Genomic DNA, 27,850 nt, shown 5'->3' on the forward strand with positions numbered 1-27,850 from the left:
TCGACAGTATTGCCTTTAAATCGCAATCTGCCACCAAATGGTTGCAAATCTTATCAACGTTGCAGATTTTGCAGCGTGGCGATATTTTGGTTCTCGTTCGTGTAGATTGTGCTTGGAAACCGCACATTTTTATGCAGGCCGTAGAAAATCGCGTATAGGGCGTGAACTGAAGTAGATTTATTTACCACTGCAACGTTGCCACGGCTCACTTTCCGCAGAATAAATATTTGTGACCGCCCGAAACCAAGTTTGTCGTTTTAACAGGTTTAGATGATAAAATCTTCCGTCTTTCGTGTGCACGGCCTTTGTGCTATAAATTGTTACCTTGCAAGATTCAGGGTATATTTTTGCAGCCTTAACTTTTACGTGTTGGACCAGTTTTTATTCATAGCCTAAAACTTGTATCATTATACTGCATGGAAAAAATATTCAACGACTCTTAAAACAGCCCAAAACCTTCGCTTTGCACCGTTTCAATCGTGTTTCTTTCGATTAATTTTGTACATAAAGTCTACGGAAACATATTTAAGAGATTTCTGCGTTCTCCCCAGAGGAAACTCATCACTTACATCCCTGCACGAATCAATAATTTCATTGCATATCAAACACAGTGTTGTATGTTTGGCTAATAACCGCTCATCGATGTAGGATCTATTTTGATGAAGCAGAATCAGCATAGCATGTTTAATCAATCATGACATAAGCAACTGCCAAACTTGCCTGGCCGTTTGGCGAGCGAGATTGATCACCAGTCACCAAGCTGCACTGATGAGACCCAACAGATCGAAACAGTGGGCCACTTAAAATTTTTTTTAATAAACGCCAACAATTTGCTGATAGTATCAAGCATGTTACACATGATCCCTTTATCTGTGTTTTTAATCTAAGGCGTTTTGATGGCAATTCTAAGCGAACAAATGCTTAGCTCCAAAACATGACGGGGAATGACTCAATTCGTCAAAATGGCAGGAAAAGTCAAATACTTCGTAATTTTAAATGGCGCTTTGGTAAAAAAAACATGACTTCAATTCTCCGTGTTGATTTTTTCACTACCAAAGCAAAACAAACAATGAACAGTTCCGCTGTCAGTCTGGCAGAGCAGTTCCGTCACAAACTAACTAAAAACCTGAAACTTGTGATTCGCTTTCAATAAACCAGTCTCTACCCTAATACCCTACTGACGATCGTACCCTTACTGTTCATTTAAGCGTAGCCAAACTCAATGCTTACGTCATAGAGATGTAAAAAGATAAGCCGACGAATCCCTATCCTATAAACACCCGGGCCGTAGGATGAGGTTCGCAAGTTCGCGTGCGCAGTAAACCGTGAAACGCGTGCGATGACGTAAACAGCGTGTGACAGGATGTGAGTTTGGTCGAAAACTAGGGAGCAACGTCCCAGGGAACGTGACTGCCATGAAAACTTGACGGGTTGTTGACCTATTTCAACTCACGAACTCTTCCACACACTTTGCATTAAAAGTCCGAATATTCAAAACGGTTCCGAAAAATATCGGTTCGGTTGAAAAACGTCAAATAATTTTTTGTTCTGGCTTTAAAAGAATTTGTTTAACTCAGTATCTGGTAATGTTTCCATTAAATCGTGAAGCATTGAAACGCCAATGTTCGAACTGTGGCCCTTTTGTACTTGGCCTTCTAAGCAAATACTCAAAGCTGACTATTAATGACATAGTGTCTGAGACTTTGGGGCATAGTTTATCTGCTTCAAACATACTTGCAATTTTTTTGCAAAATTTTTCATCACAAAGCGTTTGTTATCTAAAGCATAATAATTTTGCTACTTGCGTCACCACTCCGACCTCGCCTCAACAGGTTTGTAGCAGCTTGTCAATCACTCAACTGTCAACTTTTAAAAGCATCTCCTGGTATCTTGTTGAACGCGAAGGATTATAAAATATTGACACGAACACAGGTCGAAACCTGGCAGCAGTCATGTTGCGAGTGCATTAGGCAGCGAGTAGCCGCCAAGTAGCGTAAAATTTGCGAATTTGTATCGTTTAAGCGCTGGTGGCGACCCGTTAAAGATGCATGTGCATGCGAACTTGTGAACCGCGACTCCTCGCTGATCTCGTAACACCAAAGGTGGCCACGTACGGTGAAACTTGTTTTCTTATTTCTTTGGCATTTTTTGCCCCGGATTTAAACTACAACAAATGTCCAAAACACATACAGGCGTCAACATCTCACAGCGCAAAATATAAACCAGGGATTTTGCACCATGACCTTTATCTTCCAAACTCAGAAATGATTTTTATTAGAGTATTTTTTTTCATTTTCTTACTCGGTTGTCATTAAAATACTACAAGGTCTCATATTTATATATTTTCCGGGTTGAAACTATCGCTTTTAAATTGTCGTTGGCCTGCTTTGAAATATATGGTTCAAGGACCTATTTATACAAGTGAATTACGTGAGCTGGTGAGCATATGTTTTTCTGACATTTTTTTGCGCGAAAATTTGAAACTACGTTCTAAAAAAAGATTCAACTACTTTGAGAAGTTTTATTCAGAGCTGTTGTCTAGATAATGGCATTAATAATTGATTTAGTGGAACGAATGATAACCACAATTAATACATTCTACTTATTTTTTTATTTTTAATCGAATAACTCTCACAATAAACGAATATAATATTTATAAAATCAAAACGTTTCCAGTCATAACAAGTCGTGGCCCATGGAGAAACTATTCGATATTTGTTGCGGATTTCTGTTTTCCATTAAAGCAATCCCAGCTGAATTGTAACGCACGAGGGCTTATGTCTCGCCTCCGCGATATCATAAGGTCTTACCTCAAGTGAACAGCTCCGTATGACGCGGGCACGAATCGCGATTATTATCTGACCGCGAAATGAATGCGAATCGACCCCCAACGTCGAAACGCGATCTTCTGCGAGATCGGCGATCCCCGTCGGTTGCGGTTTTGCCGGTGAGATGTATCTTAATATGAACGCGGCTTGCGGGAAGCTTGTACGTGGATACATCTCCCGATCACGTTAGCACTGCGATGCTTTTTGCGTTGAGATAAAAGCTCTCAAAGCAAATCTGATAATCATGTTGTGTTTGCGTGTGGGACGATTATATGAACATATTAAATAGACAATAAATCTGATCAAAATACTCAATTTAAAAACTGCCACGTGGCAAGTTTTTTCAATCATGCAAATTAGCTTTCGAAAGTGTTTCTTCATCTTTTTATCAAAACAAAGATAATTTCCCAATTCGTCCAGCAACGACGAATGGAGAGAAGTTCAAAACGCAATCCCATAGTAATATCTGTTCGTATTTCACATATGGAATGTTGGCATATTTCGCCATTTAAAACCAAATAAACTGCTGTTTAAGTTGATATGTATTCGGGAACGAAATTTGGTAAATAACCGCACAGTTACATGAGAAAATATATTAATGTCAAGCTTTGATGCACTGAACTCCAATTTCCCAATGCAGTGTTTTGTAACAAACCACCATATCGTTCCTATGGTATTTCATTCGGCGTTCTTGAGCTTGTGTCAATTCCCCAGTGACGCTTTTGAGGATCAGAACGACAAACATGGTGCGGTCGTAACTGGGAGTTGGGCAAACTGATCCATTCAGAAGCGCTCCACTCAATGTCAACTGACATTTGCTGAGCGAGTATTTTTAAAACTCTTGACTGGCAGACAACGACCACCTCCTTGGAGTGGATTTCGCGTCGACTTCGGGCTAGAATCAACAAGCTGTCTGCCGGCTTAAGCAGCTCATAACCAGGGATAAATGTATTGCTCCTTCGGCGCTTCGGAATGGGATGTGGTGAATTGGCATTTGACTTACAAGTTGCAACGACCATCGTTGCGAGTTTTTTTACTCTTACGCCAGTTCTAGGATGATTTCGTGAATTGTGCAATGACATTAAATATATTAAAACACCAACAAAAATGTGTCGAAATCTTTTAAACAACAGATTTTTAATTTAGGGGCTAATCTGATAACGTACAAAAGTTAAAATTTTAAAAGCTGTGGTAACATGTTGCTTTTGAATTTTTACTTGGGAAGACTTACTTAACGTATTAAAAACTAGCCAAATCGACAGGGTTTAAAGCTACAGTTATTTTTAGTTTTTTAACCAACAATAATCTGGCCTCGAACACCGTAAAAAGGTTGGCTTCAAGCACCGATATGCTTCAATAAAATTTTTGCTATGAAAGGAAGTATGAAAATTTGGTGGACGTGAAGAAGCCCACTCTAATTTTAGAGTCCGTTACGAAGAACCGAAACCCCTGCCCACGTTTCCGAAAGACCTTTGTCATTACAGGATTTAGACAATATATACACTCATGATATACAGGTATATTAAGTTCCAGTCAACGAGGCACGTGGTTGTATATTAAAATTCCAGTTCGCTGAATCCCGATAGCCTTAAGGCGTTTACAATTGGCCCAATACTAAGTATATTATACTGGAGTACAATAAAAGGTCAAATCCCGGAAGGGGATAGGTGTTTACGCGTCGGAAAAGCCGCCCGAAACGATCCGGTTTACCCCACACAGAGGCTGACGTGACTAAAATAACCCAAACCGGGAGTTACACACACCCCTGCCCAAGTGATTCACTGCTTTCCTCTTGAACGCTCCGATAATATTTTGACATCTGGACATCTTATCCCCATCCCCGCCAGGCGTCACGCTCCATTGGCGGCGCAGACACGTGACGTACGCGTGGCTCTGTGCGTCGAAGTCGGAGTCAACACAAAAAAGGGATCAGAAAATAAAGTACCTCGGTCGGTAGACGAGGGCGAGTTCGGTCTCCATGCTCCTGACTTGAGATGGATTAGCCTAAGCCCGTCGGACGTGGGTTTTAACGGGCGGAAAAGCGGCGATTCGCGCTCAAACGCGTGACGGAACACGGCGTCCTGGCGCTGATTTACCAGCCACGGCCCCGGCGCCGGGCGACAGTCCATCACTGGGGCCACTGGAAGTGTTTTTATCGCTTGGAATTTGGCCCCCCCTGTCCGCCAGCGTTAATCTCACTTCTGCTTTGCAAACGAGCAACTTGGGGTCTTGACGCTTGGTGCCAAGTGTTCCTTCCAGTTCGGTTTCGCCTTCTTACGACCCCGAACCCGTCGGCGGTATGCGACCCCACCGGGATTCACAAAGGATTTGAACCGACCCTGATCCTCTTTTTCAACGTCGTGAGTCACGTTCTTGTTTTCAGGTTCTTTGTTTGCTTCTGCGAACTGAATGGATGAACCCCTTGAAAATCATGTGGTGAGGTTTTGGTGGAAACATATCATAATTGCGACATTTGCCGTTTTTAGATACTGGATCACAAAAGTTATTTCTGTAAACCAGAAACCAGGACGTTGCCATGGAGATAAGTGAGATATACAACAGTTTATTTTTGCCAAAGGAGCTTTGTGGGTTAATGCAGGTAATATATCCATCTACTACTCACTGTAAATGGGTCAATTTGTTCACACAACACTCGTCGCTTCTACCCATGATGGATGTGTTTCACCCGATGAAGTTTAATAACATGGAACAATTTAAGTTTAAAACTTCCGCTTCGGCATCAACGCTTTACCTCTTGTTTTTCTTAATAACCTTCATTAAAATTTAAACGGGTTGACAAGCTGTGCTTGGTAAATCAGACAGGAGATTAGAATAATAGATTGACAAAAGCGGGTTAAACAAAACGGCGATTAAACGCTTCCACGTGATTTCGCCTGTTCTCGGTAGCCATTAATAGCGTATATGTGTTAGGAAACTGCAAAAAACAGGTAGTTTCCGCATAGCAACACGCCTCTTGCTTGTAATGGTTGAATGACTTAATCTAGTGACAACAAACCTAGGTTGTATGGAGTTAATTATTTATGAGAATAAATTTGATAACCACAGTATATCTATATTTTCTCATTGTTTCAAACCTTCTAATATATATGGCAAATTAAAAATGTCGGTATAGACATGTTTTTCCCAGGGTTATATGCATTGTTCAAGATCACATTAATCGACTGGATTCCATTAAAAAACGTAAATACATTTACTGTTGTCATTTTTGACACACCCTATACATCTTTAAATGATCAGTTGTTCATTTTGCAAATTTTTCGAGACGCATTAAGGCTCTGGCGCAAGTTTTTGCCCAATCGCAGTTAAGTTTGCCTTCGTTGATATCCCGATAGCAACCCGATACACACCTGTTGTGCGGTTTATCGCATGCTTACCATACAACAGGCCTGCTATGAGCAATCATATTTCAACGATGATTTGTCAGCCGCCAACTAACGATGATCGATGCGTTTCCTTCTCTTTTCCTCCACGTTGAAGGTGAAACATTGTTCCGTGCCTTCCTGTATAGATACTATCGACAAAACGGCGAGAAATTGAACAGTTTGGGGTTGTGCAACGCTCCAGGTTGTGCAACGCGCACTGTTATGAAGGAATTTGACGTTTTTTGTTTGCTCAACAAGCTCGTGAATGTTGCCAATTTACTGATCATTTTCCAGATTAAGGTTAAATACGCTCATTGTATTATCCAATATGTCAACTGTGGTCTCATACCTGGAGCATTGCCCAGGATATATATTTTTATTTTATGAAAGCTTTCAAATGTATGTTACGTAAATCATCCGTGACCACATTTGCAATTATTTTGTGCAAACCAACCATGCTTATGTTTCACAATATGTAAAACACAATTCATAAATTGGATATTAAAGATAAATCACAAGGGTTTTGTCGCTGATAATGTTTAAGATATAAATGCAGCGATATGTGTAAAAGGAAACGATGCACGAAAACAAAACAACCACTCGAATCAATGCCATCTATGAATAATTTTGTTTCAAAAATGTGCGGAGCGTACAATAGTGATCTGGTCAAAACAGTTGTATTTTATGTGCTGTCATCAGCCATCGCCACTTATTGACAGTCGGCGTGATATACAGAAAAGGTCCGAAAATAGGCCGAGAAGGTCTGCGATGCCGAATCAGCCCAAAAGCGAGTGGCTATTTCAGGAAACGCCATATGCATAAATGTAACAAAACATCACCGCACGCGCCAAGCACTTTGACGACCTTCACACGAATGCGTCACCCGTGACAACCTCTTTCACACAGCACCTCGATGAGACTTTCTCATGCGGGGCCCGTCCAGACTCCGGCGACGTGTGAGGCAACATGTAATCGGGGCCCACTTGGCCGTCTTTGCTTCCTGCGACGCCGCATCTGTGACCTGGGAACTTCGTGATTCCCTTCCGCGAGCTATAGGTCAATCATCGGGTCAGCAATTAAAGTAAGGCAGTTCAATCTCACCACTCTTCCCGAAAAGGACCAACGCTTGCGGTTTTCAGTGCCGCGTTTTGATTGGATGCTCATTTTTAATTTGAATTACATGGGAATGGCCCATGAAGGTGTTTCAAGTGACCGGTTCCCAGCTTGACGTGATCCAATAGTGATCTGCCCCGAGAAACCAAATATAAACGCGCTGGAACACTTTACATTATACCCTTACAATTCAATCCTATGACCCATAATGTCAAACTTCGCGCCAATCACCAGTATCATCAAACTCAAACAAAAATAACATCAAAAGATACAGATCAAAACTCCAGGCATACGAGATATACCATTGTTTAGAAACGGTTCGCTTTGCGCCTCTACCATAAAAACAATGGCGCCGTTGACTTGTACATAGTCGCACATAGCGTTACATCACAAATGTTAATGTAATGTACTCACGCCGTAGCGCCATATTGTATGAGCTCCTTAAAATCAAATATTGGTATCATTATAATATCTTACGTACTTTAGTTAGCCTTATGCTTTTGTGCGAAACATAAGTTAAATTGTTGAATTAAGTTAGAAGTGAGTTAAAGGAAAAAAAATTAAAATTCTTTAGGGTAATTTTCCTTTTTTGGGGAAAAATCAAACGTCTACCTGATGAAACTTTGGCCAAATTGTGGAAAATATTTGTGGGCGCCTTTATTGCTCGCTGTCGTCATTTTCCAGGTAGTGCAACGTATGCCGTAATAGGTAACGCTTTAGGCTAGGCGTAAAGTCCCTAAGTGAACCTCAATTTAGAGTATATTGTCTGTTTTGGTATTTATAAGATCGTTGCGGTAGAGAGCCACAGCCATACATGATGTTCTAATATCATTTTGAAAAAGTTAAAATCTATGATAAATTATGTGTTTCATCAGGCAGTATTGTTGTACAGTTAGGCAACGACACGTCCAGTTAGTTTATTTTTTTTTACGTCCAGATATTTGCGACACATTTAATCAGGTTGTTGTAGCGACACCTAGAGTATGTTATAACAACAACGTAAAACCAATAGGTGTCGTAGGTGCACGCTTAAGAGTCATATACCCCGCCGCACAGATTTTTCACAAATCAACGGGTAACCGAGTTGGCTTAGGCATTTTGAACCCAATTAGTACAAATCCATTAAAAGTATGTGTTTGTTTAACTCAATTTACATTAAGAAAGACTTTGGGTTCGGCGACGAAGTTTCTTTGCAGAATTGACTTGCAGAAATAATTCACGATTTCTATGTGCGTTGTTGGCCAAAGCAGAACAAATTAACAGAAGTTTTATTTGTTTGACTTCTTCTAGTTTTTGTTTGCCGTTTAACCTACTAACCTAACAAATTAAAGCGCACATGTAAATGGGAATGGGCAATAGGATTTGTGTTTTGGTTCCATTTTTTGTGTTTTTTAAAAACTGTGTGCACGTATTATAAACAGAAATGATATCTGGAAGATGTGTTAGGAATAAGTACAATTTTATGAACATAACTTTATCTTTAATTCTTTTGGATTGATGTTTGTACATCTACAATTGTGAGAGATCTAATCCCTTCTCGACGCTGAGGTAAACCAGGCCAATGCTCCATAGTAAGACATATGTTGTCTTGTGTGCCACAGTGTCGGCATACAATTTCCTGTATAGCCACACGCTATTGTGTTTGTTGAGTGGGTGACAATACTCTTAATCACAATTACGAACTATGTTAGTAGTAAAGTACTTGAATGTAATTTCACTGAATTCCTTGCTTGAAATCAAATGGGAATGAATTTGCACAGTTGGACTTTACCATTTAACCTTTACATGCATACTAACAATTACTATAAATGGACTTTTTGTTCAGTTTTTATTCCAAACTTTAGTTTTTTCGTATATGATCACACATATATACAATTTTAATGATTAGGATGTGTAGCCACTTCCCAGGTTTAGTTTTTATTCATGAATGGTGTCCTTTTGTCCATAGTTATTGTTCCCATCATTATGCCATGCTTATTATGTTAAATTATGCTTTTTATCTATCTTCCAACACACACCAGAAACTTCTTGTTATAGATAGTGAGCAGTTAGTGTATGGTTTTGTCATTATGTCTGGGGGAGGTGAGGAGATGATAACTGCCTTGTATGACTATGATGCCAATGAACCCGAAGAGCTGTCAATCAAAAAGAATGAGCAATTGGTGCTATTGGATGCAAAGTTTTCCTGGTGGAAGGTAATCAGCTTTTTATGTTTACCGCAAGTTTTATATATAATGAATGTATTTGTTTGTTTGTTTTTGTTTAAGAAAAGTAAATGTTTTTATTTAATTTATTGGTTGTGTGATCAATATGTTTACAGCAAATTTAGAACCCAAAAGACAAAATTCCAAATGAAATGGCTTGTGTGTATATATCTTCTCTATTCAGTATAATTTGCGTTGATAAAAAATAGATCATGATTTTGAATGTTTGCATTGCAAAGAATCAAGCATATTTCTTCTGCACTGTTAGAACACACGAAAATTTGCCGAAACAATTAAATTAGATTTTCTTTTTTCTCTTTCAACTTATAAAAAATCTTATTTTGTGTTTTTATGAATTTCTTCTATCAAACAGGTCCGAAACAGCAGTTCAAAAATTGGTCTGGTTCCATCCAATTACCTGAGGCGTGATAAGGGAAAGGGTGAATCCTTCGTTAATCGCCTTGGTAAGCTATTAGTTCAATTCATATCATGTCTTATAGTATGACCAACGACATTTGAGAAATGTACAAAAATGTTTGTTTTTATATTCCAAGATTGCTTTGCTTGTACTGCTTCACTATCTCGATTTTTGTTTCTGGCGTTGATTTTTGTATGTTTTCTTGTGTTAGTCTGACATAAGTCATCAAACATATAAAAAAAATTTTTTCAACATAAGCAATTGCATATTTAAATGCATGAAATTATCTTCGTCCATGAACTGAGAACAATGTTTCTTTCCATGGCATTACAAAGCGATTCAGCATTGGAACTAGGAAGTCTACCGCAGACCAGACAAAGTCGTGCCAGAAAGAAGTTGTTTATTGCCGTCAGGTTTACGTCATGGCTGATTAATGCCAGAACCAGTTCCTGACAATGTCGAACTTACTGGCTTTGCACATAAACATGTGACAATTTTTAGGAATGTTAAAATATGATTTCTGTGATCAACCATTGGACTTGCTTCGATCAAAGCTAAGTCTGTATCTTTTAACTACATATGCTGATATTATGCACAGAGAAATTATATGCAGAGTTTAATGCAAATGGTTGATCATTGAAGCATCCGGTTAATCAACCTCTCAACAAATGCTTTTGCTTATCTTGCAATACACTTTCATATCATAATCTCCTGGCAGCATTTCTGCCAACTAAACATTATTTACTTTTATGAGTTCGGGAAGTTTATGACTTTATGGTGATTTGTCATCCATAGTGACACAGACTTTGATTTATGCAATGCTCTGTTCCATCAACTATTGTTTTATTTTTGGAAATTTTAAGCGGTGACGCACGTAGGGTAGTGTTTGATAGTGCAGTTTATGCATTCCACGTTTAAGCTGTCACTCCTATCACTGCACCCGGAAGTGACCGGCAACCCTTTGCCCTGGATCTAACCGTCAGAAAAAGATTATGTCTGGTAGATAATGTGTCATTTTTTTGTGCAGGGTTAGATTTTCCTTTAACAGCATCAAACGCAATCGAGAGTGTAGTTGCGTTGGAATTTACTTTAAGGTAGAAGAACTTGACGTGTGGTTCGCGGGTTCGAAATCCCAATTTGTTCTTCGTCTGATTTGCTATGGTAGATGATTAACTAGCGGACGATGTGTCGGGGTTGTGGCTTGTGCAACATGTCGTCCTTCTACTTCCTTTAGGCAAACTATAAAATCGTTAACTGTCCTGGTTGTAGCTTGCCTAAGCCACAAGAAGTATGCGATTACTTGTATCTTGCTTGGTTGAGGCAGGGCTAGGTTGTGGCAGGCGAATGTATTATTAATGAAATAAGTTGATTAGTTTCGATTTTTTTCCGTAGCTTGGCGTGCAGAGGGTAGAGAATAGGATTACATGTAAGCTTGTATATTAGTAGGAAACATGCAGACCTAGTGCTTGTCTGTTGTGTTGAAGAACCTGCAGCAACTGCTTCAAGTCCTGCCTAATCGGAAAGTACAGATATGGACCGACACTTTCGCAAATCTCTTCGGTCCATAGGTACGTACACGTTTGTATTTCGTGTTTCAAAAGGTATCTATTTATGGCAATAACCCAATAGTTAATCAGTTGCTTCAAAGCAAGACCCGACGCAAAACCTTTTATCTGGCGCAACACTTTACGTGAAACTCTTGTCTGCGAAAATGGAATGAGCGCAGTATGAAACGTTTTAAACCCACAATAGTTTATTTTAGACGAAGCATTGTCGTGTTGTATTTAAGCTACTTGGTGTGACGTTAGTGATGGCCTTGATGCAGTTGTTGGCGTCGGCACTTTGTTTACTAAGAAGTTCTTTGCTACCAGACTACATCTGTTGACATTTGGAGCTATAAGCGTGATACTTGACAACATCCCTTGTGTATCCAAAGAAACCGTAATTTTGCGATTTTTGTAGCTGTTTTTGCTGCATGGGGACAAGAAAGAAGCGTGACAAGTTAACGATATTCGTGTCTTTCAATTTTCCTTTGTGCAATCTATCACGAGACAGTCGTCAAAACTAATTGAAATGGGCGATCGATCGATCGAGCCAACTCGAGCGTGTGTATTGACGCAACAACACGAGACTTATTATTGTTGGCATTTCAACTATGTTTTTGTGTAATCCATACAATCGATGTGGGGATGGCCGTCCACTAACCACGTGAGCAGTTTTATCCAATCACGTTGCTTGCCGTTGAAGTGAAGGTCGTTTTGTGTTTCAGCCTAATTCGATTTTAGAGAAATGTTTTCTGTACCTAATAAGCGTAACAGCCTTAATTAACTCAAATAGGCTTTTTTGTTTGGTTCTATTTGGGGACGTTGATGACGCTTACAAAGTACTCTGACCTGCCTGACCCAATTTAGGTGTTCTTATTTGTGAACATGTTTGTAAGTTAAATTGTAACAGCATCGTTTTTCACCACTTTTGATGTAAGAGCTTCATGCAGAGGTTCCAAACTGGTATGTCATGCCGCACTACTGCCTCGTTTGAATGTTATTTGGGCGTCACAAGCTTAATTAAAAGCTACAGAACAGTTTTGTTTCCATAAGCAGCTGTAGTGATAAGAAAACGAATTGTTGTATTACGCACGCGAATTCGTCCTAAAAAAACGGCCAACAGTTTTCGGGTGAGTCGTCATAACATTTTGTTAGAGATGAGTACGTAACCGGAACATGAAAGTGGGGAACTACCCCTCACTTAATGCGAATCCTAAAGTTCACCAGGAGTCTCATAACAGGGATCAACATACCACAAGTATGGCACGTTTAAAACTTGGATTTAAAATTGGGAGAGCCAATGTTTTATACAACAATACGCATCGAAATATATACATGCTGGCGCTTTTTTGTAAGTTCCGCAAGACTCACGTGTCGTAGGTGAAATAATGCTAACCGTTTATCAATTAATAATTTGTGTAAATTATCACTTCCATTGTTTTGATTGATGACGTAATGTGATTGTGACGTCAACAGAGTTCAATAATGATCTATTTCCTATATTGTTGAAAGCTTTATGAATATAGGTATTAGGTTAGCTCTTATAATGCATTTTTAATTAGTTTTGAAAACACTGAATATATATTATTGATATCTTCTAACGAGAAGTACTACTCGCTTATGGTTTTTATTTATAAGCTTAGGTGTGCAGATTAACCAAACGTTTATGAAACGAAACTGCAACTTTCATCATGACCAATTTGAACTTTTCGCCCTTATGATTCATAACGTGCAACCGGTGATTTGGTCGAAATAATATGAACAAGCACGACGTCACGTCTCATGTATTGTTTTCGGTTTTAAACTTTAATTCTGTTTCATGCTGTGCATTAATTGCATCTTGTCTTGTCAAGCCCTTCGGAAAACGTATTATCTGGTCACTGACAGTACAAAACTAAATAGCATATTTAAACGTCATTTGCATCAGGTAAATAAAAACGCACACGTTTAGAAAAAAAAAAAAAAGTTTTTTGGTACTCTCCAAATAGCCAAGGAACATGTATAATTTTTCTGGGTGCACCAAACGTTAGCTGTGCAAAACACAGCTTTCCACCTAAAAAAACAACAACATTATTTTTGAGATGTTTTGCGCTTATTACGTGTTGCAGTGTTGTAACAATTGTACAAACTTGAATAGTCCGAAATATCTACTACGTTGTACACTACGTGGTGCTTGCACTATGTAACTTTGCTTAAGAAATGCAGAGGTTTGTCCAATTTAAACAAGAAGTAAGTTTTTGTAACTACATAAATCTTTACATTCCTCTTTCGGTATTTTCTTTTGTGTCGGGAAATCCCCTGTTTTTGGAAGGTCTTGGTTCACCATCTTAAATCATGTGACTCCAGGGAGATTCTCTTTACCCGAGTGTGGGATTTATTGGCGCCCTCGACCCACAGTGACGTTAAGGAACGATGTTTGCCATTCCTTTCCGAGTGCCTTGTTTAGCTTCTTTCGAGAATAATCAAATGAGAAATGCCTCGATGACGTAACATGGCATTTGCCTTTTCACAAACAGTTAACATCAACCTGATCTCACCAATTCACAACACGGAATAACTCGGGTTTATTTTTAACCCTTTTATGTTATGTGCATACAAGCAATTCATCGTTCACTGTCTTTGGTCCGTACCCCAGAATTGTAGGCAGAAACCTGGTAATTCCCTTTGTGTGAAAAATATTCCCTTTTCCCTTTGAGCGTGAGGGAAAATTTTAACCCGTGATTTAGGATATTGTTGATCAGTGGGGCGTTACAACGCGCTGTAACCACTGTAATGTCTATGTTTGCCGAGCACGACTAGGCTCTGTTTGTGTGACAGTAATATTGTCATTCCTGTTCGACACTGTTACCAAGAGCTGCTTTCTGGAACGTTCAGTTTACGATTCAACTGGGTCAGAACTGTAAAGATGCTTAAAATGCTTCCACAGAAGTTGAACCCGATGAAGAAACCACCGAGAAGTGAGTTCCCTTTTGAATGAAAAAATTAAGTCAGTCTTTTTCAATAGTTTCAATATTCCAGAAAAGAGCAGTTTTGTAAAATGTAGTAAGTTATTTATAACGGAGTTGTATCCATTATGCGGTGTTCGTTCGTTTCGATTGATTCGCTACATGTTAAGGAGGCGTAACAAGTAACAGGTTACGTTGAGATGTCAATTCAAAAAGGTTTAGGCGTTACCAGGCTTGGTATGTACATTGCTTGTTGAAAATTTAATTCTATGTAACATATTACATGCATAAGTTGTTGCCTGTTCAATAATTTTTAAACACAACATTGGCTATCTTTAGTCTTGATGTGATTAATGCGTGTTTTTCTGCAACTTGTAACTCAAGTGCTAATGTTTTTTTGTAGCCGGTATAATTTTTTAAAACGGTTCATTTAAATTTCGCGTTATTTTTTAGCATATAAGTTTGGTGATATCTGCTAGCGGAACTTGTCTCATGTAAAATTTATCTATTTCATGAAATTGTGCAATTGTTTGTAATTCTTGGCATGATTTATTTACAACACGTTGTAATGTATGTTGTCCTCGATAATCAGTAGGAATTAGTCTCATTGTCGATAACGCAAGTAAATTGGAATCGATTTTTTGTCTTTCGAATCTTTGTTGTCACGCCATGTTTCGTTAATCGTCTTATTTGGCAACCTGTTTTTTTATTACTTTCTTGTACCGAGAATTTTTTTTCAACTGCGACTAACCCAATCCAATCCAAGTAGCTTTGCGGACAAGGAAAACTCAACACCAGAAACGAAAGTTTCGATATTTGTTAACTGGAACGTAACAATGCTTGCTTTTGTGACGTCACAGTTCAAGCAAACCTGGTTAAATGTCTTGGATGACTGAAATCTTATGTCAGTCAAACCGGTCAGCGTACGTTTTATTCCCACCACAAGTTGTGTGATCCTGACAAACTGTAGGATGAGACAAGGTTCACATGCTTCCACAATGGCGATACTAAGGATTTGATGTGTACATTTCAACTCTGTACCATTCGGTTTCTTAATATATTTTTAACTTGACGATCAAATTATGTAATTTTACACCTGATGAATCAAATGTTACTCGCGAAAGCTCGGTTACTTTATATTGTTTAATATATAAAAGTCAGTCTTCTCAAAGACTGCCGAAGCAGGACAATTCAGTTGCAGACATAAGACTGATACGGTACATTTCATAAATTATTTAATGTGTGAGTTTCGACTGATCATGTTGTTAGAACGTAACCAATGGCTTGTACTGCCCAAAACGCATGTACATCAGTACGTGTATTTTCAATTGCACAGACAACGTACCGGAAAACTTTGTATATCCAAGCTCCATGCAAATGCTACAATCAGTAAACATGACGTGTTGAACAATGTAAACACAGACATTGTTTTGTAGTTTGTGATTGTTGCGAAACAGGTAGTTATTGTTGCAAACTTGTGACGTCAATTCCCGTTGCTGAAGTTTTCTGTTGTTTATTTTATGCTGCATATTGAAACATACAAGTGTTGGATGTTTGGTTTATGTATGTATGAATCCAACACTGATACAAAACAAAATGTTATTACAGCTGCCTTTAGTGCAGTGCTTTGTACTTTTCTTTTGTGCAAGCAACGTCAGAATATGACGATTTCCACAATGACCGCTTACTGTGTGTCTTTATTTGTTTTGATATCGACGAATGCATCACAGTAAATGTGTCGGGGTTACGTGCCTTCACAGTCATTTGCACAACTTAAAAGATCCTCTTATTGAAAGCAACTCTCTTTGTTTTATCCACGTAGTATCGGCGCCTCATAGAAGTACTGTTCACACGATTCGCGTCTCACATCATTGTGACGTCATTGGCGCGATGACGCTGCGTGGATGATCGGCGCGATTGAATTTGGACAGATTGTTTGGGAAAACATTTGAAAACCTTTTTTCAGAAGCTGTTGTAGCTTTGTATAAAAGGAGAGTTTTTTCTGCACTTTCTTTCAGTCTTGAGTTTGGGTCTTTGCGAACTTTTGGGTAAGGCAGCGTTAATCGCAAGGCTTTTTTGTTTAGTTTAAGTTCAGGTTTGCAAAGAGCCTATATTCATTCTGTGTCGGAAAAGCTTACTGATTTTGCAGTGTTTTATCCAAGTAATATTATTTTGCATTGTTTTTGTCAATAGTATAGGCAGATATAGAGTCTTAATCTGTTTTTTTTTTTCGAGCCAATGTATCCCTCTATTACACGAGAAAGGGGTAATAACATCGTCGAAATATATTGAACATGTTGGCGGAAATGATACCGTTTTAAACGTTCACGTAGAAGCTAATAACGTTGAATGACACGACGTTGCCATTGACCGACTTGCTAAAGCGTCGTCAAAATTAAACTCGGGTTGATCGATTTATCTACTATGGCAGTTAGAAAGGACAATGTAGCCTCGCGACAGGTATTTATTATGCATTAACCATTGTTTATTGCACCTCGTCGCTTGCATCGCCCTTCTTTGCTCGATGTGCCTCGCGGCTTACCGCGCTCTTGTTACGAGCCAACTGTAGGAAGCGACCACTTACACGGTGTTACTCGAAATTTTCACGACCTTTTGACTGTTAAACCGTTACAGGGGCGACATTTGCTGGAAATAATGGCCACAGAGCGGCGACCTTTGCCTGTACTTAGTGTCGAACTGCCTGACGCAGTCTACCTCATACAGTTTTGCAATGCGCTGTCTAGACTCACAGTCAATGCGGCCGGGGCTAAGGGCATGAAATCGAAAGTCCTTTCGTGCGCTGGATTCGGCAGCCGCTTGGGAATGCTCGAAAGTCGTGTTCCGGGCGAACAGAACGCCCGCCGAAAGATTCCACACGAGAAACGAGAGAGACTCTGTCACGCCAGAAGTTACCACAAGTTCAGGATTCAAAAGATGTTGTTAAGAGGTAAGGTGGTGCCGAGCGATATAACGCACGCAAGAGGTTGAAGTTTTGGTCATCGACCTGTTGTAATGAGTCGACGGTTGCACGTTTTTTAATTGTTGTTGTAGTGGTGCGTGAGTAACTTAAACTGTGTTTCGAAACTTGTTGTAATACTTTCGAAAAACGGTTACGTGTTAAAAGAGTTCAGTTAGTCAAGTTGTGAGCCTCGTGGTAGACTGCTGTCCATTCTATCAGTTGACAATTTAATGTTCAATTTTGGGTCCAAATTTGTTAACTTCGTTTTTCCGTGGAAATATTAACAGACGAGTTGTAACGGCGTGTGCCGAATTTCCAGGAATATTACGTCCAGTCTGTGTTCAATTATACTGGTCATTGGGCTGTCGCTGTAGTATGAGCTTCGCAGGATTAACAGAATTGCATGTAGAAGCGCGCGCTGCCTCGTTGCCAAGTTACAAGATAATATAGCAACGTTTCCAAATTGATTCATTTGAATGTTATGTCACTGTCAAAACAGGATGTAATCCCAGATCAGCATTTTGCGCATTCTCTTATGGCTTAGTTAAATATTTACTTTTTATAGCAATAAAATCAGTTGTAAATCCTAAAATCCTGGTGGTTTAAAGGATTCGCATCGTGTTTACATCACATAGATTCCGGATGTGTTAATGTTTTGCGACTGAGGCACTGCCTGTGACACTGGGCACGTTGTAAGCTTAAAATTAGTTCAAATGTCGTTTAATTGCCAACTGCGGGTTCCAACTTGGGTACAAAAACAAGTATGTATTTACAATGACAATGTCCTTAAATATTAATGGAGACCCCAAACTGTTATTTTGTTGACTAGTTGTTTCCAGTGTATCGGCTTAATTGTTGTATCTTAATGTTTGCGTTCTTAGGTGGGGTCTGTATCGTGTCTGGTGCATCATGAGTGTGCTCTTATGTACTTCCATCGCCCAATGTGTCTGGCACTTCTCTACCGTTCAAATGTCCTATAGTTGGTTTACGAATCCAGTGCTTACTGAACTTTTCATCCAACTACTTTAACGTATGCGAAGTTGGCTGTTACGGTTGTGAGAAAAAACCTGTTTTGACTCCCCCTTGACACGTGATGTGAGCATTACCTCTGGTCGCGGAATTTAGTTTGGGCCTCGTGCCCTAAGGGTCAACTTATGCTGTGACACACTGGTGATGTAACTTTAACGGAGGCCAAATCCCATTCTAACCAAGACCGTTCTTCTGCTTCCACCGTAGGTAAAAGCAGGTTTGCACTTTTGAAGCCTCTCAGAAAGCTTCCTGGTCATCTATTTGCAGATGCATCGTTTTATAAATTTGCGTTCTTGATAAATACAGAAATATTCTTCAACTGTATGTGTGACGGAGCGTTGCTTTTCATTCGTAAGAGTGTGGAGTTTTAAAGCCTCAAGTTTGCATTTAGACAACTTGTTGAATAGGAATTTTCGTAGGCAGCTCAGCGCCACAACTCAATGTGAATGACTGAGTGTGTCGTGGTGTTTATTTCTGATGGGTACTTTGAAAATGTGTTTTGTTGTTTCGAGAGACAAGGTAAAGTTAACTGTGAAGATAATGACAGAAGAAAGGTTTATTTGTGGCTTTAATTAAACACATAGGTAATATATACCCAGCTCAGAGCACGTGTGTTTAAACGGTCGCTCAGTCACATAGTCCTCTTGCTTGGTTATAGAGTTCCTAAACCAGTCGAAACTGCAATCTTAATTAAAATGTTTAAATTAGACAGATATTACGGTCAGCGTTGAAATCAGTTAGGAGTGGTGTTTTACAACACTTCCACCACTTTTCACCAATAACGGCCTCTATTAATCACGAAGGTAATCTCTTTTGATCTAGACAGGTGTGTTATGAAATCTGAAAGTAATCCCACGAATTTGTGTTTGTGGCCAATTCCCACATGCAAATTACATCACTTACATGGCGAAACCTAACAATGAAACTCTCCCATCGTTTCTGTTCCGTCTTCCAAAATGGAGAAGATATTTTAGTTTCCGTTTGTCCAATCGCGCTGAACGCCGCGCAGTCTCGATTTCTTTGGAAATATTGACGCGTGTTTCTGTGATTAATTCCCCTTCTGGTGACGTTACGAAATTGAATCAAGCGAAACAATCCATTACTAAGAAATATACACACCATTTATCACAACCCTGGCAACCGAAACGTATTCAAAAAGTGAAATTCAAAACTGCCGAAACTATTAAAATCAACAATGCACACAGGAGTGGCGACAAAAAACACGTACATTCATCACCCGCTACCCAGCAGCCCACCAATGGCAGCAGTGTATATGAAAGCTTGCCGTGCAGTTTGTTATCATTAATAATGACGTCATCGGTGCATCCGCCTGTTATGTGATGGTGCCAGTACCAGCCGCTGAGACGTCAAGTTACGCGATTCCGTCCTGTCCTGTATGCAGTGTTATGTTGTTGTGGGTGCAGTTGATGCAGTAACTACTGCGTTTGCAGTCGTTTGCTTTGGGAGGTTTCAGGGCAGGTGGGAGTAAGTGGTGTAGTTGCAAGATTACATGTTTTTTAAATACCGAAGATAGACGGCATTGTGGAAGGTTTATTGTTAGGTGGAAATGTGTTTGTGAAAGTTGTGGTTTAGAAGTAGCAGCAGAACATAAACCAATAGAATGAAGAAGGAGAGGCACATCGCTTAATTAGTGTGCAGTTAGTTAACAGGAATATATGAAATTGTGGGTGAGGATTAAGGAACGTAATGTATGGAGTTGTTGTGATTTGTGTAAAATGGTTGTTATGTCTCCTTGCCTTATGTCTTTGCTAATATATTTGTGTTTCTTGTTGCTGTTTGAAACAAGTTTTTGTATTATTAAATATAAATTCTTTTATAATATTGGGATTAAGCGGATTTGTCGTTATTATAAACACGAACTCAGTGCCTAATTCGTTGCCAAGATGGCGGAATATCAACAGCTTAGCGCAGAGAGCATAGCCTCTCTATCGCATATTCATTTTACCGCTTCCGCCACCACATAATGTGCCAGCAATTAGGCTCCATCACATCAGGGACATCGAAACCCATTGATCGCACGATCGAAGTCGTTTTGGTTTTGATGCCGAGGAATTTCGTGGTTCTTCCTTGTTTGTATGCTTTGTCCATTTTGAAGGACAACGTCTCAGAAAACATAATTTCCATTTTCCTAACATCCCTGTGCACAAATGTAACAAAAATTCATTACAATTGTTGTAACTTCGCCTGTCAAAAAAGAAACATGCGCTCCTTTTTTTAGCTATACTTCGTTTGGGTTGTGCACTCGATAACATCCCTGCCTAAAGTAGATCGGTGGCAGCGAATTTAACAAGTAATTTCCATATACCATTTGTCAACATAACAAATCCACGTCAGTCCAGCTAACCCCGAAATAACTCCACATTATTTTGCTTTTGCGAGGACATGATTCGTTGTTTGAAACTAAAAATCAATCTTCATAATTCGTCTAACCTTGGTTAAATACACACCCGGCCTTCCGGAAGAATTATTTTTAGTAAAAGAGTTCGTGCCCCAGCAAATACCCTCAGCTGTTCTTAGTATAGACTGTAGGTGATGATACATTGGCAAAGCGAAGTAGATACTCACGCCAAAACGCCGCGGAAACGCATGATCCCTGGCAGGTTAATCTCTAAAACAAGGAAACACCTTTGCAGTCATTCCTACGAGGAAGTGTTGGCGAACAGTCTTAACACAGCGTCTGTTGAGTTTCTTTGCCTGTTCTGTTCATTTCCTTGCATTGAGCTGTGCAAGCATTTTTGTGAAGGTTTTGCTCGTGCCTGGAAAGTATTTTGACAAGTTATCAGTCCTGTGGAAGGCTTAACTAGTAATCAGCTGGTTACTGAGCAACAATGTGTGTTGTAAATGCTTGTAAATGAGTTTTCCAAGAACTAAATCAAACTTTTGAATATCTTGATGAGTTTGTTTTTTTCCGAAAATATATTTTATAGTTCTGATCACATGGTGACGTTTCATCCAATTTGTTTTAAAGGTCACTGCTGTGAACTTTACTCTTTCAACGTGCCCGTAAATATAACGACTCTTGCTTCACGTGTTAATTAAAAGCCTGCTTTGTTTTGCTTCTTGTCAAGTGTGAATGGGACTGGAGCGTTCATAAGTGACTCCGTATTCCTACTGTTCTGTCACAACAATTCTGAGGGGAAATTTCATTAACGCCTCCCTGTTCGTTTCGTAATAAATCATGTTCTCCTTTTCTGCCCTTCTTTTTTTTGGAAAAAGGGGGATTTTGTCAATAATTATATGACGCTTAAGCATCTCGGACCATCTTGTCGCAAATGTTTAAATCAGGTTGCTTTGGGGTTAAGAGAGAATGTGGTATTTCCTTTCACTTACAAATGAGTGTGTATGATTAATGCTTATTACCTGCTCGACCAACTGTCTGACGTTTCGAAAGGAGAATATTATGTTGTGCATTACAGGTGATATGCAAATGAGTCCTTTTGATCGTCTTCACATTTATCAAACTTGTGTTTTATGATGTGCATATAATCATTACGGAAAGTACAGTGATCGCCAGGCCAGTATCTGTAGTCTATGGTTAAGATTAGAAGCAACTTATGATGTTGATGGTTCGTCAATGTTATTTTAGATATGTCTGTGTAGTTGTGCTTGCTTCAGTAACTGTTCAAGAAGTATCACCGAGTTGGTTTCTGTTTTACAGATACTTAGCTATATTTCTTATGTTGTAACTTGAACTAAATGACGTAGTTATGTCGTGGTACAACCCTGGATCAAACACAGGTACAATCTTATTCTTACTACCAACGTTTGGATCGTTTCCTTCTAAATAGGTTGCCCTCATTGGATTCGCCGTACCGCAGACAGCTAGCGTGTATATGATATGTGAGGCTCTATCTTTCAGTTGCGCATTGGCATATGGCAAGATACACGCTTTGTTTTTAGTGCCTAATCGGTCGTGAAACACCACCCACGTTCCGTCTGCTCTGAATGTTTTTCTGTTTTCAGAATATACAACAGGACGAGACATACGTTGAAAACCGCCCACCTGCTTGCATTATTTGATGACGTAAAATACGTGTTATGTAGTCAAGTAACAGCTTATTTTTTATAAGTTCGGTCATCTTTTTACCACGCCATGAACATTATTTTCACCAAATGGGATTTATTTTGTCAATAAGCCAAATTTTCTCCAATTGTAAAATTTGTTCCAACATTATTTTTAAAAATTTTGTTAAAAAAACCTATGTCGAACCCACAAGCATAAGCGAAATATGTACATATCAATCGAAAACCTTGAGAAGCAAACGACTTAGGATTTATAACTTTTGAAAATATCTGCTACTACGTCTTATTGGTCATAAAGCTATTGTAGGATATTTTGATGATTAAAACTCTCACCCTGTTTCATCTACTGAAAAATCCCACACAATTTTGGGATTGATTGAAATTACTCCCAATCGTTTTTAAACTATGGAGAGCTTGGGTTAATCATGATCGTGTCAGGGTTAATTGACTTTTCTCATGTTATTCACCGATCCACTCACGCTAAACCCGTTTCGTTTTTTTGTTGACTGTAATAATAGTGTCCTTCGAACCCCTTCATGCCTTGGCACACAAAGAGGCCGCGCAATTTCTGTTTTCTGTGTTAGTTCGAACGGACTGCTTGCCATTATGACGGAGGGTATTGACAATACCGAATACTTAATTACTTATAGGCACTAATTATGTTTGTTACGCAAGTGCGGCGGTGATTTGATGGTTGAAATTATATGTGACGTAATTAAATATATACCTTAGCCAGGTTATGACGATCGAAAAAGTTTTGATGTGTTTTTTATACTTTTCACTACACTCAAATCACACTGGTGGTTTTGCAACATTTAGATTAATTTAGACTTACACGGTCTTCAGATAAATATAATATTTCCAACTTTACTTTGGGAAAACCCTGGGTCGTTTTGCAGTAGCACGGTCTGTTTCTATTTGAATAAGTTTTGGTAAATGGAGAAACTGATGATGCCGTTTTAGGCGAAATATATTTTTCTCTCAATAAATCGATCTGAGCTGTCTAAAGATCGCTGTGTTGGGATTTTAATACATTATTAGCACGGTCTGTCTGTCAATTAAATTAAAAATATATTGGTTTGACAAAAAATCGATATGAAAGAAGCCGAAAAGTAGAGATGAAGTTGTGTTAAAAAAAATTAAATTTCTTATTGTATTTTCAGCCAACAAATTCCCCGGCAAAGGGAAGGGAAAGGCCGGCGGGGCTGGGGGCGGTCCCCCTTTCGCAAACGGCGACTCCCCATCGCAGGGATTCGGACCGCCCCGTCCTACGCCCAACGGGGGCCAGGGTGGAGAGGAATACGTCAGCAAATTTAACTACAGTGCGAGCAAAGATGACGAATTGACGTTGGTGAAGGGAATGAAAATCCAAGTTCTCCAGATGGAGGGGGATGGCTGGTGGTTGGGCCAGAATGCCGACGCCCCCTCCCAACAAGGGTGGTTCCCCTCAAATTACGTAGAACCGGCGAGCAGCGTCGTGCCGCCTCCAGCTGCGAATGACGTCATCTCGGTTGTCCGCACCCTGTATGCGTTTAACTCTGGTAATCCCGAAGAACTTGCGTTCGAGCAGGACGAGACGCTGGATGTAATTGAACAGCCCGCCAACGACCCGGATTGGTGGCTTGCGCGGAATTCCGGCGGTGACACTGGTCTTGTACCGAAGAACTATGTGGAAATAGTAAGACAGGACTACGACCCTGTGATACCGAATACCCCGCCTGCGGCCGAAACTTCCCCTAACGTAAGTCCCGCTGTGTTTGAGCCTTGGCTTTAAAAGTTAAAAGACAGCCCTTATTAACACTGTACATGCCACATGGTGCTTGAGAGATCTGACGCAACATTTTCAGATTTGCTATTTCTTTGGTATTTTAGGGATGCTGGGGGACAAGACATGTTATCATGTTGTAGTTTTTAATATAATTGATGTTAGACCACAATTAACGCTTTCAACCATGGTTACGTCTGCTATGCAGTGAAACATAAAGTAAATATAGACCGCTCTGTATTGACCAAGATAGTAAAAGTCACATGGGATGAAAAGAACCGAAAATGTGAAACAGGCAATCTACTTATTTATGGGAATTGCTCTTTTGGCACTTAAGTTTCGAAAGTGTTTATTGAAACCAACGTTTCGTCCACCATCCGGCGAGACTTCCTCAAGGTTATGTCACAACGATAATGCATCAAGCGCATAAACACATGTGTTTGATTGTCGTTGTGACATAACCCTGACCCTGAGGAAGTCTCGCCGGATGGTACGAAAACGACGAAACGTCGGTTTCAATGAACACTTTCGAAACTCAAGTGCCAGAAGAGCAATTTCCATTAGTTTCCATACCTAGCAGCAAAAATAGCAGCATAGGCAATCTACTGTTTAAATCCCATTACCAGCATCTATTTGTGTTGCAACAGAAGCCATCCAGTCAAGCTGGAAACGGTCTGGGTGATTGGTTTTACGGCAGAGTTTCTCGAATCGAAGCGGAACGGTTGCTGGAACTAAGAGGACAAACCGGAGAATTCCTTGTTCGTGATAGCGAGACAGCAGTAAGTTTTACTTAAGTTCAGTGGCTATGTTACACGAAGCACATTCAAGGTCAATCCACTGCTGGGTTTATGCAACGTTACAAATGTCGTTTGTTTTTCTAACCTTACCCCCGGATAAACGCGATCTCAAATTTGAAAATTTGCAGTCTATAAGGGGATTCCCCCCGCTTGGAATTCCAAAAATGTGTGAAAGGAATTTTTATTTCAGTTGATGGGTTTTTTATGCCAATAAGTCGAAAAGTTGTCTCGTGCATCGTTGTTTAAAAAAAGCACCGATCCACGTCGAAATTTCACACAAACTATTTTGGTTTCAACATAAATTAATTTAATTTAGCCCGTGCCCATCCGTTGTCCCGACTCAACACACGCAAATCATTGTGTATTTAACCCAACGCAGTTAAACTTTTACAATGAAATAAGGGTAATCTTGTATTATGTGACTCGCCATGTATACCCACATTCCTATTTTTCGTCCATGAGTGCAGTTTCCCAAGTTGTAACTCCCAGATTTTTTTCCTGAATTACATTCAGTCTCATGGTATCCTGTTTTCCTGACAGGGAATATGTGTTTATGGCAAAAAGTCATGTCTTCGGTTTGTGTTTGTCGCGAGTGTTTGCAAAATGTTTCGTGGTCCTAACAATTACAAAAGTGACGAAAATCGCCCTTTTGTAATGTCCACAACTTGCATGGGTTTGCACAAAACTATGTTAATTCCGTACCCCTAACTAACATGATAGTGCAACGCTATAATTTATGTCTACTTGTTTGCAGACCGGTTACTCGATATCAATGAAGATGCCTGGCAAAATTCGACATTTCAAGGTTTCCGCCCTGCCCAACGGCGAATTCGGCATCGGTCAGCGCAAATTTGAATCCCTCGAAGCTTTGATCGCCCATTATAAGCGCGCTCCAATCTACACGAGCCCAGAGCAGGGCAAAGCGTACTTGACCACGCCTCTGCCACGCTAACACCCCGCCCACATTGTGAACTGAACGCAACGGCGCCGAGAGCGTCCATGTGTACTAAACGCGGTTTGGTGCGGCAAGCGTTGCGACGCGCTTGCGCCCCCAGGTGGCCAGACTAACCGATGTAACCCGACGTCGGTTCGCTACGTTTCGACGCGTCGCCATGGCAACTGTTACGTTACTGTTATCTGCGTTTCTGTTTGAAATAGCTTGAAAAGGGGTACAACCGAATAATTTGCAAATACTTTTTACAAAACGAAAGGTGTCTCACTCTAAACTTGCTGTGGTTGGCAGAACAGACCCAAGTCTTTTTGTGACAAATCAATAATTGTCATTTCAAACTGAAACACTTACGTGTCTTTAAAACATGCTTACTTGAACCAGTTTTCACCGGATCTATCTTTTAAACAAAATGTACACTGTTTATTCGACGTCCACAGTGCTCAGTCCTATGTGCTTACGTGCGTAAAAGGCACACAGGTAACCAGTTTGGGCTCTAAGAAGCCAATTTCAAATATTCCTACCTGGGAACTCGCCCGTCTGAACTGTTTGTTGTAACGAAAATGTGAATGAATCATTGCTTAAAACATGAACTTGAAGGTCGAAAAAAAATTCAGTTTATTACGTTATGCCACAGTATGTTAGCTTCTTCAGGAACGAGCTCGCATTTGATTTTTGTACTAATGTTGAATATCTTTAACGTGATATTTGTAAAGTCACCCCTGCATTAAGCTTTCTTCCGCTCCACAGCATGAGTTTCGTGATGAAATGACAAACACACGATTTTTTTTCAGAAATGGAAGACAGTCACGATTGTTTATTTTCAGTTCGCCATAATACCTTTCATTAAAACCTCAATGTGGATTTCGTTCGTTGATTCAAGCAATAATGCGTAATTGGCGATTGATTGGTTTTGAAACGTAAAACACCGCATTTCCTTCCGAGAAATCGTATTTTCCACAAAATTTTTTATGACAAAATACTGTTTTCTTGATATCCATACTTTCATCACATGTTTAGCAGTTCGTGACGTTGTACTTTTATTTTGCTTTGCTACATTGGCTTTTCCAATGATTTACTCCACTGGTTGCCAAGACAACTGTGGAAACTTGGTCCGTCGTTCCTAACGATATTAAACACAAGCTGTAGGCCTACATACCAGGCCTTTTGAACGTAATGGCTTTCATAAAACAAAAAAAGCAAGCTGTATGACTTTGATTTGATAAACACAAGGTTTCCAGCATCCGTATGCACGCGCACAAATACATGTCTTTCTTTTTACCTGCCCCAGTTCGTGTGCAAACCACAATTATGCGTTTGCATTCTGGTACTGTTGAATAGACCTGGAGAAACACTTTGTTGTTTTTTTCAGGTTAACCCGTATGAGTGTTGTGTACATAACTACAAGTAGGCTATTTATTGCTGGCGGGAAGGCGCTCATTGTATTTTACTACATCTTATGTTGTTTTGTCACTTGCTTTCGTTCGGCCATCTTGTTTTCGTTTTAAAAAATAAAACTTCTGCGTTTTCACTGAATTTGCTGTTCCAAGACGTTGATATTAGTTACACCATGGATTCCTAAAAAAGACCTCTGCGTTGTAAGAGGCAGTCGTAGGTTACCGACCTTACAGTTAGAGGCTGTAGGTTTTAGTGGCGGGATTCCAAAATTGTTGTAGACCGCATATCAATATTTCCATTAAAAATGTTTGGAACCCGGGAGAAGCCCATCTTGAACTACTCTGTCACAGAGAAACTTAGTTACGTCACAAGGCAAGCGTTGATGCATTGGGGTCAAATTTATGGTTGAATGAGCAGAAAGGCACATGCTGTTGCCAGCTAGTCATTTGGTGCTGGGTGCTGTGAAAAAGTTAG

General features: G+C 39.7%; 1 protein-coding gene across 5 annotated transcripts; it reads left to right on the top strand.

The window, feature by feature from the left end:
• Positions 1 to 8,743: 8,743 nt before the first annotated feature.
• Positions 8,744 to 27,508, top strand: LOC145901315 (SH2/SH3 adapter protein NCK1-like). 5 transcript variants are annotated; one of them, XM_082988939.1, is made up of 6 exons: positions 8,744 to 8,872; positions 9,362 to 9,519; positions 9,902 to 9,992; positions 23,631 to 24,208; positions 24,880 to 25,011; positions 25,784 to 27,508. In XM_082988939.1, the coding sequence occupies exons 2-6, from the start codon at positions 9,394 to 9,396 to the stop codon at positions 25,979 to 25,981; spliced, it is 1,125 nt and encodes a 374-aa protein (XP_082845065.1). In that variant the 5' UTR covers positions 8,744 to 8,872; positions 9,362 to 9,393; the 3' UTR covers positions 25,982 to 27,508. The 5 variants fall into 5 exon arrangements, with proteins under 5 accessions (XP_082845065.1, XP_082845067.1, XP_082845066.1 ...); XM_082988941.1 differs by lacking the exons at positions 8,744 to 8,872; positions 9,362 to 9,519; positions 9,902 to 9,992 and adding an exon at positions 11,360 to 11,514; XM_082988940.1 differs by lacking the exons at positions 8,744 to 8,872; positions 9,362 to 9,519; positions 9,902 to 9,992 and adding an exon at positions 14,161 to 14,447.
• The last annotated feature ends 342 nt before the right edge of the window (positions 27,509 to 27,850 follow it).

This window comes from Ascidia mentula, chromosome 5 (assembly GCF_947561715.1).
Source record: "Ascidia mentula chromosome 5, kaAscMent1.1, whole genome shotgun sequence".
NCBI lineage: Eukaryota > Metazoa > Chordata > Ascidiacea > Phlebobranchia > Ascidiidae > Ascidia > Ascidia mentula.